General features: G+C 43.0%; 1 protein-coding gene across 1 annotated transcript in view; it reads left to right on the forward strand.

Annotated features, from left to right (window-relative positions):
- Window positions 1-6,878, forward strand: part of LOC139560659 (ephrin type-B receptor 3-like) — a 49,341-nt gene extending 42,463 nt beyond the window's left edge. Inside the window, exons 14-15 of the mRNA XM_071377645.1 lie at window positions 295-488; window positions 4,895-6,878. Coding sequence (XP_071233746.1) covers window positions 295-488; window positions 4,895-5,009 — 309 coding nt within the window. The 3' untranslated portion in view covers window positions 5,010-6,878. The remainder of the gene's footprint in view (window positions 1-294; window positions 489-4,894) is intronic.
- Window positions 6,879-15,759: the final 8,881 nt, after the last annotated feature.

The raw sequence follows: 15,759 nt of genomic DNA on the forward strand, positions 1-15,759 counted from the left end.
ATCAACTGTAATCAACTGTAATCAACAGTAATCAACAGTAATCACATGTAATCAAAAGTAATCAACTGAATTAACTGACTCTTACTTTCTTTTTTGTTCTTCCTCGTGAATTAGAATTTCAAAACACTTTTTAAATTGACAGGAATTGAGAATGGAATTGATCCCTAAACCTATTCTATCATATCATATGGTATTGTATCCTGTGGTATCATAACGTATCATATTGTATTGTACCACATTGTATACTATCACATTGTATCGCATAGTATCATATCGTATTAACCCTTTCCTTAGGTGATGACTGCGGTGGAACAGGACTACCGTCTGCCCCCACCTATGGACTGCCCCATGGTGCTGCACCAGCTCATGTTGGAGTGCTGGGTGAAGGAGAGGAACCTGAGGCCCAAATTCTGCCAGATCGTCAGCACCCTGGACAAGCTGCTCCGCAATGCCGCCACACTCAAAGTGGTCACCAGCACATACTCAGGGTGAGTGGAAGAGACTGGAGAGGAATTATTTCTTTATTTCTTTATCATGTATTTATTTCTTTATTATTATATATTTTTTAAATAATAATTATTAAACTCAGCAAAAAAAGAAACATCCCTTTTTCAGGACCCTGTCTTTCAAAGATAATTTGTAAAAATCCAAATAACTTCACAGATCTTCATTGAAAAGTGTTTAAACACGGTCTCCCATGCTTATTCAATGAACCATAAACAATTAATGAACATGGACCTGTGCAACGGTCGTTAAGACACTAACAGCTTACAGACGGTAGGCAATGAAGGTCACAGTTATGAAAACTTAGGACACTAAAGAGGCCTTTCTACTGACTCTGAAAAACACCAAAAGAAAGATGCCATGGGGCCCTGCTCATCTGCGTGAACATGCCTTAGGCATGTTGCAAGGAGGCATGAGGCCTGCAGATGTGGCCAGGGCAATAAATTGCAATGTCCATACTGTGAGACGCCTAAGATAGCGCTACAGGGAGACAGGACAAACAGCTGATCGTGCTCGCAGTGGCAGACCACGTGTAACAACACCTGCACAGGATCGGTACATTCGAACATCACACCTGTGGTACAGGTACAAGATGGCAACAACAACTGCCCGAGTTACACCAGGAACGCACAGTCCCTCCACCAGTGCTCAGACTGTTCGCAATAGGCTGAAAGAGGCTGGACTGAGGGCTTGTAGGCCTGTTGTAAGGCAGGTCCTCACCAGACATCACCGGCAACAATGTTGCCTATGGGCACAAACGCACTGTTGCTGGACCAGACATGACTGGGTCGCGGTTTTGTCTCACCAGGGGTGATGGTCGGATTCGCCTTTATCGTCGAAGAAATGAGCGTTACACTGAGGCCTGTACTCTGGAGCGGGATCAATTTGGAGGTGGAATGTCCATCATGGTCTGGGGCGGTGTGTCACATTATCATCGGACTGAGCTTGTTGTCAATGCAGGCAAACTCAACGCTGTGCGTTACAGGGAAGACATCCTCCTCCCTTATGTGGTATCTTTCCTGCAGGCTCATCCTGACATGACCCTCCAGCATGACAATGCCACCAGCCATACTGCTTGTTCTGTGCGTGTTTTCCTGCAAGACAGGAATGTCAGTATTCTGCCATGGCCAGCGAAGTGCCCGGTTCTCAATCCCATTGAGCACGTCTGGGACCTGTTGGATCGGAGGGTGAGGGCTAGGGCCATTCCCCCCAGAAATGTCTGGAAACTTGCAGGTGCCTTGGTGGAAGAGTGGGGTAACATCTCACAGCAAGAACTGGCAAATCTGGTGCAGTCCATGAGGAGAAGATACACTGCAGTACTTAATGCAGCTGGTGGCCACACCAGATACTGACTGTTACTTTTGATTTTGACCCCCCCTTTGTTCAGGGACAAATTATTCAATTTCTGTTAGTCACATGTCTGTGGAACTTGTTCAGTTTATGGCTCAGTTGTTGAATCTTGTTATGTTCATACAAATATTTACACATGTTAAGTTTGATGAAAATAAACGCAGTTGATAGTGAGAGGACTTTTATTTTTTTGCTGAGTTTATATAAATTTTGTTATTCATATTTTTTATATATATTTATATATATATGTATTTTTATATGCACAACAAGACCGGTGTAAAGAAAAAGTTAAATAGTTTCTAAACAACAGTTTCTAAATAAGCCGAGAAACCTACAGATTTGCACAAAAACCTCTCCCATGATAATGAACAGAAATTCAAAGTATACTGTCAATAGTAATAATTATCGAAACACCAACCTACACATTTAGTGGTTTTTACAGATATGGTCATATTTTGCTGTTGTTGCTGGTTTGATTTGTTGTTTTGGCGTGCGATCAACGATATCAACAGCAGCGTGTTGGGCCTAAACTGATGTATAGGGCATGAAGCTCTGGTTCAGCTCTTTGTACCCCACCAAACAAAACCACAAAATTATCATATTCCACTTATCAGTTTCTCGCTTGAGCCTCAATGTCTTCCAGTTTCACTGTTGCAGCATTACCCCAAGAGTGATTCCTATTGCCAGGAGCGGGCCTCTGTGAAGCTAATTGCGTGTGGAAATGTAATATCTGACCTATGTTTAATTCCCCGTGCTCTTGGCTGCCTCCTGAATGTAGGTAATAGGACAGAGAAAGAGATGGCGCAGACAGAGCCAGTGCTGCTGATATAGAAACAGACTAACGGACAGCTGAGATGATGGGGGATGTAGAAACAGACTAACAGAGAGCTGAGGTGATGGGGGATGTAGAAACAGACTAACAGAAAGCTGAGATGATGGGGGATGTAGAAACAGACTAACAGAGAGCTGAGGTGATGGGGGATGTAGAAACAGACTAACAGAGAGCTGAGGTGATGGGGGATGTAGAAACAGACTAATGGAGAGCTGAGGTGATGGGGATGTAGAAACAGACTAACAGAGAGCTGAGATGATGGGGGATGTAGAAACAGACTAACAGAGAGCTGAGGTGATGGGGGATGTAGAAACAGACTAACAGAGAGCTGAGATGATGGGGGATGTAGAAACAGACTAACAGAGAGCTGAGATGATGGGGGATGTAGAAACAGGCAAACAGAGAGCTGAGGTGATGGGGGATGTAGAAACAAACTAATGGAGGATGTAGAAACAGACTAACAGAGAGCTGAGGTGATGGGGGATGTAGAAACAGGCAAACAGAGAGCTGAGGTGATGGGGGATGTAGAAACAAACTAATGGAGGATGTAGAAACAGACTAATGGAGATATGAGATGATGGGGGATGTAGAAACAGACTAACAGAGAGCTGAGGTGATGGGGGATGTAGAAACAGACAAACAGAGAGCTGAGGTGATGGGGGATGTAGAAACAGACAAACAGAGAGCTGGGGTGATGGGGGATGTAGAAACAGACAAACAGAGAGCTGAGGTGATGGGGGATGTAGAAACAAACTAATGGAGGATGTAGAAACAGACTAATGGAGATATGAGATGATGGGGGATGTAGAAACAGACTAACAGAGAGCTGAGGTGATGGGGGATGTAGAAACAGACAAACAGAGATCTGAGATGATGGGGGATGTAGAAACAGACTAACAGAGAGCTGAGGTGATGGGGGATGTAGAAACAGACAAACAGAGAGCTGGGGTGATGGGGGATGTAGAAACAGACAAACAGAGAGCTGAGGTGATGGAGTGTGGGTAATAAGACAGATTGAGGAGAAGCTAAAAGAGGAATGTATTTAATTAGGTTGCTAAGGGAGGCCAAGCCCATTGCTGTGATGGGCCAAATGGGGAAGTTTGTGTGTATGTAGGTGTGTGTCTTGCGTGTGTTATGCTACGTGTCATTGTATGCCGATGACATGCCGATGATTAATTTATGGACTCATCTGTGAGTGAGTGAGTGAGTGCGAGAGTGAGTGAGTGCGAGAGTGAGTGAGTGCGAGAGTGAGTGAGTGCGAGAGTGAGTGAGTGCGAGAGTGAGTGAGTGCGAGAGTGAGTGAGTGCGAGAGTGAGTGCGAGAGTGAGTGAGTGCGAGAGTGAGTGCGAGAGTGAGTGAGTGAGTGAGTGAGTGAGTGAGTGAGTGAGTGAATGAGTGAGTGAGTGAGTGAGTGAGTGAGTGAGTGAGTGAGTGAGTGAGCGAGTGAGTGAGAGAGCGAGTGAGGGAGCGTGTGAGTGAGGGAGCGAGTGAGCGAGCGAGTGGGTGAGTGAGAGAGCGAGTGGGTGAGTGAGCGAGCGAGTGGGTGAGCGAGTGAGCGAGTGAGTGCCAGAGTGAGCGAGTGAGTGCGAGAGTGAGTGAGTGCGAGAGAGAGAGTGCGAGAGTGAGTGAGTGAGTGTGCGATAGAGAGAGATTGCGAGAGTGAGTGAGTGATTGCGAGAGTGAGTGAATGAGTGAGTGAGTGGAGAGAGAGAGTGACTTAGTATCTTTAGAATGGAGATGACGGAGGTACTAGTTTTTATTACAACCCCAACATGATTAATTTATTCTGCTCTGAGGTTAAATTGGATTTTGTAAGTGGTGCAACTGGCTTCTAGGTTGTCTTTTCCATGATCGGTATCAACACATATTTGATGGATTCTCACTGTCTGCTGTGCTGTGTGCTGTCTCCCATCAATGTTGTTGACAGCGTAATACTATACCACCTAACACAGCAGCGTTCTTCAGTCCTGTTCCTGGTTAAATAAAGTTTCAAATAGATAAGTGTAGCACTAACACACCTAATTGAACAAACCAAGGGCTTGGTGATTAGTTAATAAGTTTAACATTTTGTGCTAGCACTGAGCTGGAACAAAACCCTGCACACCCTATGGCTCTCTGCTCCAGAACCAGGAATCTAATAACACTGGTGTAACAGTTTGTACTCTTGAAAAAAAAAACACGTGACTGACCTATTGCCTCTGTTGACAGGGATCTGATGCGGATCGGGGGGACGTTGCCTGGCCACCACATGAAGAGCCTGGACAGCAGTCAGAATGACATCGTTCGACAACAGATGAGCGCAACTCTCCCCATAAGGGTCTGAGGTTTGGATCTGGACCAACAGAACAACAAACCAACAAATCAGCAGAGGAAACTGGACCCACTAGAAACTACCTAGGAGCTCTACTTGCAGAACCCAATGAATGAAGGAATGGATGACCCATTCCTAGACAAAACAAAAGTGGTCTGCTGTACCTAGACAAAACTAACATGGAAAAGGACATCTTGACTTTGGACAGCTTCAGTGGAGCTCTGTTGAGAATAGACTCTTGAGCAGCTTGTGGAGAACTTGTTTATTGGTGTGTGCTCGTACTCAGTATTGACATTTGTGATTTCGAGAACCGTCCATTGACAGAAAGCCAAACTCCCCCTCAGGTTATGTTTGCATGTCTGCATGTGTTTTCTGCTGCCTGGGAAGTGTCCTTTTGCCAAAGTGATTCCCATGTCTTCCCTGCCTTTATATTGACTTTGACCACGGATGGGAACGGATATGGATACTATGTACTGGAAAGATACAGGCGCAATGATGATACAAAAGGGTTTGTTCAAATGATGAGTCTTTGAGGATGGATTCTATGGATTCTGAAGGAACGCGGACACCTCAAAAGATTGTATCCTAATGCCCTTGGTCAGAGAACTTGATTGTGGACTTCTATAAGAATTGCTGTTTTTTTATTATCTTGTTTTGTCCACTTTCTTTAATTGTGGTCTTTCATGTCAGTGGAAGGTTTTGATCTCATGCTACTGTATGTGTCTTTGCGTGTCCCATTCACCATCCCTGTATAAAGAGGCTGACTGAGTAGGACGTATTTGACTGTAACACAGTACAGGACACACCATCATGTGCATGCCAAATTGGAACTGTTGTGGATGAATGTCATGTGAACAAGAGACAATGGTTTCGCATAACTACTACTCTATTTTCTTACTCTTATTTTATTCAACTATGTCTTGTTTTGGATGCTAAGTTATTACTTATAGTTGAAAATAGTATTGCGTTTTCTACAGTAATTGAGGGATATCTTTTTTTATTTTTTATTCTTTCACACATTAACGTAATACACTAGACAGTGAATTTAATGATTAAACAAGAATCAAATATTTTGCGTCAGCTGTGGCTCGTAGGAAAGGGTTAATGATGAACCCTAGCTACTATTAGTCACCATTGCTTGCCCACATTGTCAGCCTGTCAGTACAGTTGTCAATTCCATTATACTGGACACGCTACTGATATCTTAGCCTGGGGCTCCAGTCCGTTTGTGCTTTAACCAAATCCTCTCTGTGTTTTTCCATTGTCATGCCGAACATGTTTGGCCTGACACCGATAGTCAGGGAAGTTGGCTAAAGCACATAGAATATGGTACCAGGCTAACTGATATGTTGATGTGTCGGATGTTTTCTTAAGTAAAATGTGTCAAGGATCCCTTGCAAATGAAATATGTTGCCATTAAGATGATAACTATGTGACCTCAATATCAACCTGACCCACAAAAAGTTTGAATTATTCAGTGAATTACTCTTGACATGTTTTTTTTTTAAAGTACACCAGCTGTCAGCATCTGCCGTGTTATATGATCTCCCCATCCCTACTAAATCCGCTCAGAGTTCATCTTCATTTGACCCCTCTGACCTCCGTGTGAACCCTGGTTTGTATGTTTGTTTGTTGTTGGCAACATCAAAAGAAAAATGACAGTTAAGGGGCCATGTACCAGGATAAAAAAAATCTATGTGAAATAAGAAAAACAAGGAAATGTATGTCCGTCAGGGCAGACTTCTTTCTGTAAGACTAAGGTGTATGGAATTGTAAAAAAAAAAGTAAAAAAAAGAAAGAAACTAGAACAAAATACGCATTTCTCTCTTAGTATTTTTTCGATAATCATATGCAAATCAATTATTAAAGTGATCTATGGTATTCTCTTTTATTTCTCTGCGGGTCCAGCACAAAGTAATTCCAGGTCTTCTCTTCTTCCAGTCATAGGACGAACATAGGGAATAGCAAGTATGTTTTTCTTTTAGAATATCATATTAGTTATGAAACTCATTCACTTTTAAGCTTAATCAAAGACCAGTCCACACAGCTCATTAATTAGTGAGAAAGCAGGACTATAGATTCGTCCTCCGTCATGGGAGACGCTTCAAGGAAGCGAGATAACCTGACATCAATCCAACACTGGTAGTGGATCTATGTGCATAGTGTGGCTCAGTTGGTAGAGCATGGCGCTTGCAACGCCAGGGTTGTGGGTTCATTCCCCACGGGGGGACCAGGATGAATATGTATGAACTTTCCAATTTGTAAGTCGCTCTGGATAAGAGCGTCTGCTAAATGACTTAAATGTAAATGTTTTGGCAACCTGTACACAACCTGTACACAACCTAGCCGTGGACACTTTACTGATGTTCTGTTTTTATTGACTGTGTTAAAACACCGACCCTCGTGGATGGCCTGGAAGGCTAATGCAGATCTTTTTTATTTTTTGGGGGGACCCGATGCTGAGCAAGCAGGCGTATGATAATCTCCCTGAGGAGAGATCGGTGGTGACATGTCCGTTCTCCTCCGAATTTGTCCTTGAGAAGATAGACGTACTGCCACCAACACCATATAGTGTCCCAGTTGAAGAAGAACGTGGGGATAGGTCATTGAGATGTATGGTTAGATCTGGCATGATTTCCTTCTTGTGTATAATAGAGTATATCTGGGCTATAATGGGTCTTGTTATAGATATTCTTCTTGTACTGTAGTCCTCAGTACCGGTTGTTTAGGAACATACAGCACTAGACGTAGATGGGAGAAAACCTATTAATATAGATACTGAAGCTGCCATCTTGGCCAGGTCTCCCTTGGAGAAGAGTCTATTTATGTCAATGGGTCAAATAAAGGTTGGGTTAAAGAATGAAGAATAGTATTGTAGGTTTTCGCTGTGTAGAGCTTTGAGTATACAGCACTTCAGTGCATTAGGTCTTGCAGACGAGGGCCTTGACTAACTAATGCCTTCAGCCAGAGTGTATGCTCGATATTGACTGAGTGTAGCGCCGTTGACCCGTGGTGTCAGGAGTGGGGTTTCGCATTCTATTTTTCTACAATGAAATCAATGTTGATCCAACACAATATCTCTCAGGACCACCAAGGACCACCACAGACTAGAAGCTAGAAATCTTCAATCTTCCATCACTTAATCTCAATAAAACTGTTTCGGAATCAAATTTTTTTTATCCTTCAATTTAATGCTAGACGACAGCAAGCTTCTCGGGAAAGGATGTGACACCATCTCCATATTACAGCCTATTAGGTAATGACAAATCAACTGAGACGGTTCATCTGTAGATTTTAATGAGCGTGCTTGATGGAGTAAGAACGGAGGACGCGGCGCGTAGATGGCAGGCAATTTCCTGCTTGCTTGTCGTATGCTCTTTGATGGCCAGACACTCGTGCAGTAGAACGTCAAATCTCCAGAGTGAGCCATGTGATTACTGGGAGATTAACAACAGACAAGCTCTTGTACGTACCACTGTGTGTACATGAGAGTGTGTGTGGGGAAGGATAATCATCCACCCACACACACACATGCCAGCATGTGTACACACACACACACACACACACACACACACACACACACACACACACACACACACACACACACACACACACACACACACAGAGGAACTAATACATGCACGTACACATGCACATTTGCTTGCACACACTCCCTTCCCCCCACACACACACAGAGAGACTAATACATGCACGTACACATGCACATTTGCTTGCACACACTCCCTTCCCCCCACACACAGCCACACACACACGCACACACACACAAAACAGACAGGTCACCCCCCCCCACACACACACTATTCCACTCCCCACACACAGATACATCCCCTAACCCCCCCCATCTCTCAATACCCTCTTCTGATTCTACCCCCCCCCCCATCTCTCAGTACCCTCTTCTGATCCCCCCCCCCCATCTCTTAATACCCTCTTCTGATTCCCCCCCCCCCCATCTCTCAATACCCTCTTCTGATTCCCCCCCCCCCCATCTCTTAATACCCTCTTCTGATTCTACCCCCCCATCTCTTAATACCCTCTTCTGATTCTACCCCCCCCCCATCTCTCAATACCCTCTTCTGATTCCCCCCCCCCCTATCTCTCAGTACCACCTTTTGGTTCCATCGGTACGGTTTCTGCCAAAGCTCATAGCGCTCATTTGCTATTCTGTCCAAAGCTAGTGTAATGCCTCCAATTACTGGAGGCTGTGCTAGCAGGCAGATTTGAAGCGAGGTTTGGCAGGCAGAGTTTGCTACGCATCAGGGACTTTTAACAGAGTAGTGATTTGCTGCTGGTGAGACGGCCGATGCTGTCTGTGCAGCCTCATCAGTGGAAAACTACCCCCTTCATGTAGAAAATGACAGGCTGTTCGGCTGAAAACTGCCGGGCTAGTCACAAAAAGATCTGCCTTTCAACTATGCCTGCTATCTCTCATTGGGAGGAAACCTCAACACAGCAGATTGAAGGGTTTATCAAGGAGGATGGGGAAAGTTGACAGGTGAAGTTGTTGGGAAATGACAAACTGATGTTGTGCCATCAATAATCTACATAATGCTGTTATAGTGAAGGCATCACATTGTTCAGTTGAGTCAACATACTGCATACTCATTTACAAGAGTCACGCTTTGTGTCATGACAGTGTAAAAGTTTAGTAGGTTATTTATTATTAGAAATACCCCAATATTCATTCAAATAAAATTATATAATTGAGACAAACAAAATAATCAAAGCAACGCAGCTCCAAGTCAACTCCACAACTCCACAACTTCTGCCAGTCTTTGTCATTAATGTCTTTAGTTTCCAGTGTTTTCCAGATTAGCATGACAGTGCACTTTGTGTGCGGCCGGTGAGGCTGAAGAGGGTAAGGCCTGTGTGTCTGTTTTGTATAGTTCAGTGTGATGCGATCCACTAAAGGCCTAAAGCCTGCCATTGATTAAATGGGTGTCAATACCCGAGGGCCTGAGTCTGATGGATAGGATGCAGGATGCATCACAATGTGCCTGGCTACATTCACAAACAGAGAGCCTCGCTCTTCCAATACTGCTCAATTACCCAAGGCCTGTCTGCCTGTCTGTGCCACCCACAGCTGTGTGTGTGTGTGTGTGTGTGTGTGTGTGTGTGTGTGTGTGTGTGTGTGTGTGTGTGTGTGTGTGTGTGTGTGTGTGTGTGTGTGTGTGTGTGTGTGTGTGTGTGTGTGTGTGTGTGTGTGTGTGTGTGTGTGTGTGTGTGTGTGTGTGTGTGAATTAATCTGTATTCTAAAATAGATCAATCTGAAGTCATTGGTCTAATTGAACCTGTGTGGTTTGTTAATCGACGGTTGCTCATCATAGCTCGAGGGATGACACTAATTCACTGATCTACACATCATCACGTGGAGCTGCATCACAAGTATGCCAATCCACTGATGTGAGTTTGAGATGATTGACTCTGACAACACTCAACGAAAATATGCCCTTTAATTGGAGTCATGCAAGCTCAAAGACCTCAAATTTGAGCCATTGGCAACAGTCAAAAATATTGTATATTTCACTGAAATTCCATCATTTTATTTTACTCTTCAAATACTGTCCATGTCTTCGGCTTTCAAAGTACAAGTTTGAGCCCTTGAATAAAAAGTAACATATCATCATCTCTGTTTTTCACTCGCAGATACATTTATGTGGTGATTTCTACCTTTCACCCCACAAAATATGCTAGGGAGATTTTATCAAGTACCACTTTACTTAAACCCAATAGGTATATTGTATTGTGCCGTTATAATGCATTTTATGACATGTCATAAGCATGCATGAACCCATTATACAGTCATATGTCATCTCATAACATACAGTACATGCTTATGTAACAAATAATAACTCATTACAGTGGGTGTCTCAGTGTGTAACAGGACAAATATTAGCACCCCCCCCCCCCCAAATTGTTATTAGTTAAAAACAAGTAATAACCCATTATTCCTGTCAGCTTTAAGTGTTAACCAATATACATCCGAGGAAAGAAGTCTTGATTCATGGCTTGTGGTGCCCAGCAGTCATTCCAATCACAGTGATGGACATTAGTTCAAAAGAAGAGCCTACCAAGACAAATTAGCTTGCATGTGAATGGGTGAGGGAGAAATGGCAGATTTAGCCAGATTATGCGTCTGAGTGTTTGCTGATGGGATTGGAAGGTCTCACAAACCTCCTGCTTGCATTACAAACCCCACCAGGGAGGGGAAAGAGAAGGATAGAACAAAGAAAAGAGAGAGATAGATGGGTAACATAGGCCTTTGAGCAAACTTTGTTTGATACTGGGGTGATGAGGTCTGAGGTCTCTGAACAGATGGTGAAAATTGGGGAAGAAAGAGAGAAAGTGAAAGGGGACTACTAGATCTAAAGCCTGGGAATATTTCACCAAAAAACGAATATCTGTAGAATGTAGTATAGCAGGCAGCCGTAGATCTAAAAGGGTATTTCAAGAGTGTGGCCAGAGGGCATGATGACTCTTTGTAATGTGAACAGACTGGCACGGCTCTGAACCATTTCAACAAGATTTATATTAAAAATACAAGGAGAGAAACGCAAACAGATTTCCCGAACCAACAAAAAAGTATTGATGTAGAGACGCGTTTACCATAGCAACAAAGCCACCTCAAATTACTTTTTTGGGTTGTTTGGGTCATACAGGTATTTATAGGCAACCTTTGGCATATTCTGAACATTTGACTCCGAAACTAATAAACACAAAGGCATACCATGGCAGATTCTTATTATCTGAAACTACCTGGTATATGTGAAATAGATGGGCCTGTCGAGCGTTTGATGGGCTGGCTCCAAATCCCACATGCTTATACTGCCTCGTCTTGCTCTTAAGTAATCATCCCCATGGAAACACCTGACACCAACGATTTATTACACACCCCATAGAACTCCAGCTAGCATGTACACAACACGACACCTGTTTTAACTTTTAGAACCCCTAGCTGACAAATGACTTCGCGGGAGTATAACGATGCATACGGCTCACTCCAATCAAATCACAACGACCTTGTTAACGTGTCAGCTCGTTGGCGCATGCCACTATGTGTGATGCATCATTTGTCATTGATGGACATGAGCGGTTATAAATGATTGTGCCAGGCGGCATGTGATGAATACGAATGTCCTCTCTTGATTTTCTAGTGTACTGTTACCCATGACGACCGTTCAGTTCTTTTCAATCGACTACAGGCTTAACTGAATGACAACAAGGACAGAATGCAATATGGAATTTTATTGAATAGTTTGGGGTATGGCCTCTTCAGATGCTGATGACAGGTTGTCTTATGCTAGGCAGCTGGCATCGAACCCCTATATTCATGTAAATACTTGCTATGCTGATGAGGTAACATGATAAACACTACTGTATGAATACCTGCTATGCCCGTGCGATAGGAAGTGATGTGAATTATATTGTGTTTAAGAGATGAATTTAAAAGTGACAAGCCATTCAGACCAGCCTTCCTGATTCATCCTTCGTAAACTACATTTGTCAGTTTTGAAGTGCAATGTATCTTGATGCTAACCTCTGTAATTGAATTGAGCTTGTTCTTGTTCTTTGTAAGAGTACCAGGAGTGAGTAGTGCACAATGCTCTATCATAGACCACTGCAGAGTTCATTGTCCTCATTGTGTTTGTGTGTAATAATTATAATTTGGTGGGTGCTTATATTTGTCCTATTTCACATATGTATGAATGAATTGGAAATGTGTTTTGTTTTTGCATATCCCACTCTCCCTGAGACACCCTAGAAGAGTGGGATCACGGCCCGGGTCTACTATTATCAACTGCTACCCTGGAGCAATTTTGTTGGCTCGGGGATTCGAACTGGCAACCTTTCAGTTACTGGCCCAATGCTCTAATCGCTAGGCTACCTGCCGCCCTAACTTCAAATATTGCATATGGAAGTACCTTTATTTAAATAGGCAAGTCAGTGAAGAACAAATTCTTATTTCACAATGACGGCCTACCCCGGCCAAACCCTCCGCTAACCCGGACGACGCTGGGCCAATTGTGTGCCACCCTATAGGACTCCTGATCACGGCCGGTTGTGATATAGACCGGGATCAAACCAGGGTCTGTAGTGACGCCTCTAGCACTGAGATGCAGTGCCTTAGACCGCTGCGCCACTCGAGAGCCTAAAACATTCTGAACTGAATACCTCAGCTAGTCAAATTGTACATAAGATACATCCTTAATGGCTCCATCAAAGGAGGATCAAAAGAAGGGATTTAGTCCAACATAACAGAGGGTGTGTGGATAGGAGTTCTTCTTTAAACTCCAGTGATAGGAGTTCTTCTTCTTTAAACTCCAGTGATATGAGTTCTTCTTCTTTAAACTCCAGTGATAGGAGTTCTTCTTCTCTAAACTCCAGTGATAGGAGTTCTTCTTCTCTAAACTCCAGTGATAGGAGTTCTTCTTCTCTAAACCCCAGTGATAGGAGTTCTTCTTCTTTAAACTTCAGTGATAGGAGTTCTTCTTCTCTAAACTCCAGTGACAGGAGTTCTTCTTCTCTAAACTCCAGTGATAGGAGTTATTTTCTAAACTCCAGTGATAGGAGTTCTTCTTCTCTAAACTCCAATGATAGTTCTTCTTTTCTAAACTCCAGTGATAGGAGTTCTTATTTTCTAAACTTCAGTAATAGGAGTTCTTCTTCTTTAAACTCCAGTGATAGGAGTTCTTCTTCTCTAAACTCCAGTGACAGGAGTTCTTCTTCTCTGAACTTCAGTGATAGGAGTTATTCTCTAAACTCCAGTGATAGGAGTTCTTCTTCTATAAACTCCAGTGACAGGAGTTCTTCTTCTCTGAACTCCAGTGATAGGAGTTCTTCTCTAAACTCCAGTGATAGGAGTTATTTTCTAAACTCCAGTGATAGGAGTTCTTCTTCTCTGAACTCCAGTGATAGGAGTTATTCTCTAAACTCCAGTGATAGGAGTTCTTCTCTAAACTCCAGTGATATGAGTTCTTCTTCTCTAAACTCCAGTGACAGGAGTTCTTCTTCTCTGAACTTCAGTGATAGGAGTTCTTCTTCTCTAAACCCCAGTGGTAGGAGTTATTTTCTAAACTCCAGTGATAGTAGTTCTTCTTCTCTAAACTCCAGTGATAGGAGTTCTTATTTTATCAACTCCAGTGATAGTAGTTCTTCTTCTCTAAACTCCAGTGATAGGAGTTCTTATTTTATCAACTCCAGTGATAGTAGTTCCTATTTTATCAACTCCAGTAAGTAGTTCTTATTTTATCAACTCCAGTGATAGTAGTTCTTATTTTATCAACTCCAGTGATAGCAGTTCTTCTTCTCTAAACTCCAGTGTGCTTCTCATTCCTTCGTCCCTGCGACCAGTAGCCATGGCAACAGCTAGATGGAGGAAAGAGCACCCATGATAAGGGATGAAAGAAAGGGATGAAGGGGTCGACAGATCGTTTGGAGAAGACTGACCCTTCTGTTGAGGACCTGTCTCGTCTGGTAAATTAATACCGAACGCAGTTGGAGTATAGAGCTGGACAGTTTCTGTCCCCAAACGCCCTCGGGGGGCAATTTAACACATCTCATGAGACAAGATTGTTAACTACACAGACACTACTGAGGCAAGTCTCTCTCGGTGGGTCTTTCTCACTTTACTCATCGAGAGTGAAGGTGCCACTACTTTGTTTTTCGCTCACGCACTATTAGAAACACTCTTTGCAAGCCAACCTACTTTACATGATACGACTCACTCCTCTTGGAATAATTGCTGCTCATAAACAATAACAACAACAAAATAGTGAGGGAAATTTGGGTACACCAAAAACATTTAAACTCAAAATCAAAGCTACCTTGGATTAGAAGCCACTGGAATTGTTATAGCTCCTCACTTCATTTTGGTTGTTGTTGTATTCACACTGCCAAATAAGCTGCTTGTATGCTTCAGTATTTACTCAGGTCTTAAAGGCTGCCTCAGAGGCAGCTTGACAGATGTGGGGCGTGATTGGACAAACAACATTTGTTTTTCGCAGCAGTGAATCGGGCTGAGTGTGCCTAACTAGGCAAAATGGCCGCTAATTGAGCTCCAGCTGTATGTAACGAGATATGAGTCTACTTCCCCGAAACACTACGAGCTCTGAGATTCATCCTCTATTCTTCTACCCCCCCCCCTCCTCCCAGTAATGAGTACTGGGGAATAGACTGGAGTACAGTAGAGAGGGATGCTGTACTTTGTTTCTTGCTATTCGCTTGAACAACTCAGTGCTGCAAGTATATTTTGCTGTCTATGCGAGTTTCTGCCCTGAAAACTCCCATTTTAATAAAATATTAGTTCTAGAAATTAAGGAAGGATTATTTTAATCCATGTCCATGGATATATTAAAGGTCCAATGCAACCGTTTTTATCTCAATCTCAAATCATTTCTGGGTAACAATTAAGTACTGTACCTTACTGCGCTTGTTTTCAATTAAAACTGTCAAAATAAACAAAAATTGCTTCTTAGCAAAGAGCAATTTCTCAAGCAAGAGTTTGCTAGGACTGTCTGGGAGTAGTTTGAGTGGGGTGGGGAAAACTGAAAAGTAGCTGTTATTGGCAGAGAGGTTTGGAACTCTCTTATTGGTCTATGAACTAATTTAGTGGCTGGTGATGTTACCAGGCAGGCCTAAACACAATCCTACCAAAAAAGGCTGAAATGTCAAGCAGTCTTTTCAAACAGCTCTTATACTCTAAAAGGGCATTCCCACTGGGCACACCACGTCATTTCAACGTGGA

The sequence above is a fragment of the Salvelinus alpinus genome, chromosome 30 (assembly GCF_045679555.1).
Source record: "Salvelinus alpinus chromosome 30, SLU_Salpinus.1, whole genome shotgun sequence".
NCBI classification, from domain to species: domain Eukaryota; kingdom Metazoa; phylum Chordata; class Actinopteri; order Salmoniformes; family Salmonidae; genus Salvelinus; species Salvelinus alpinus.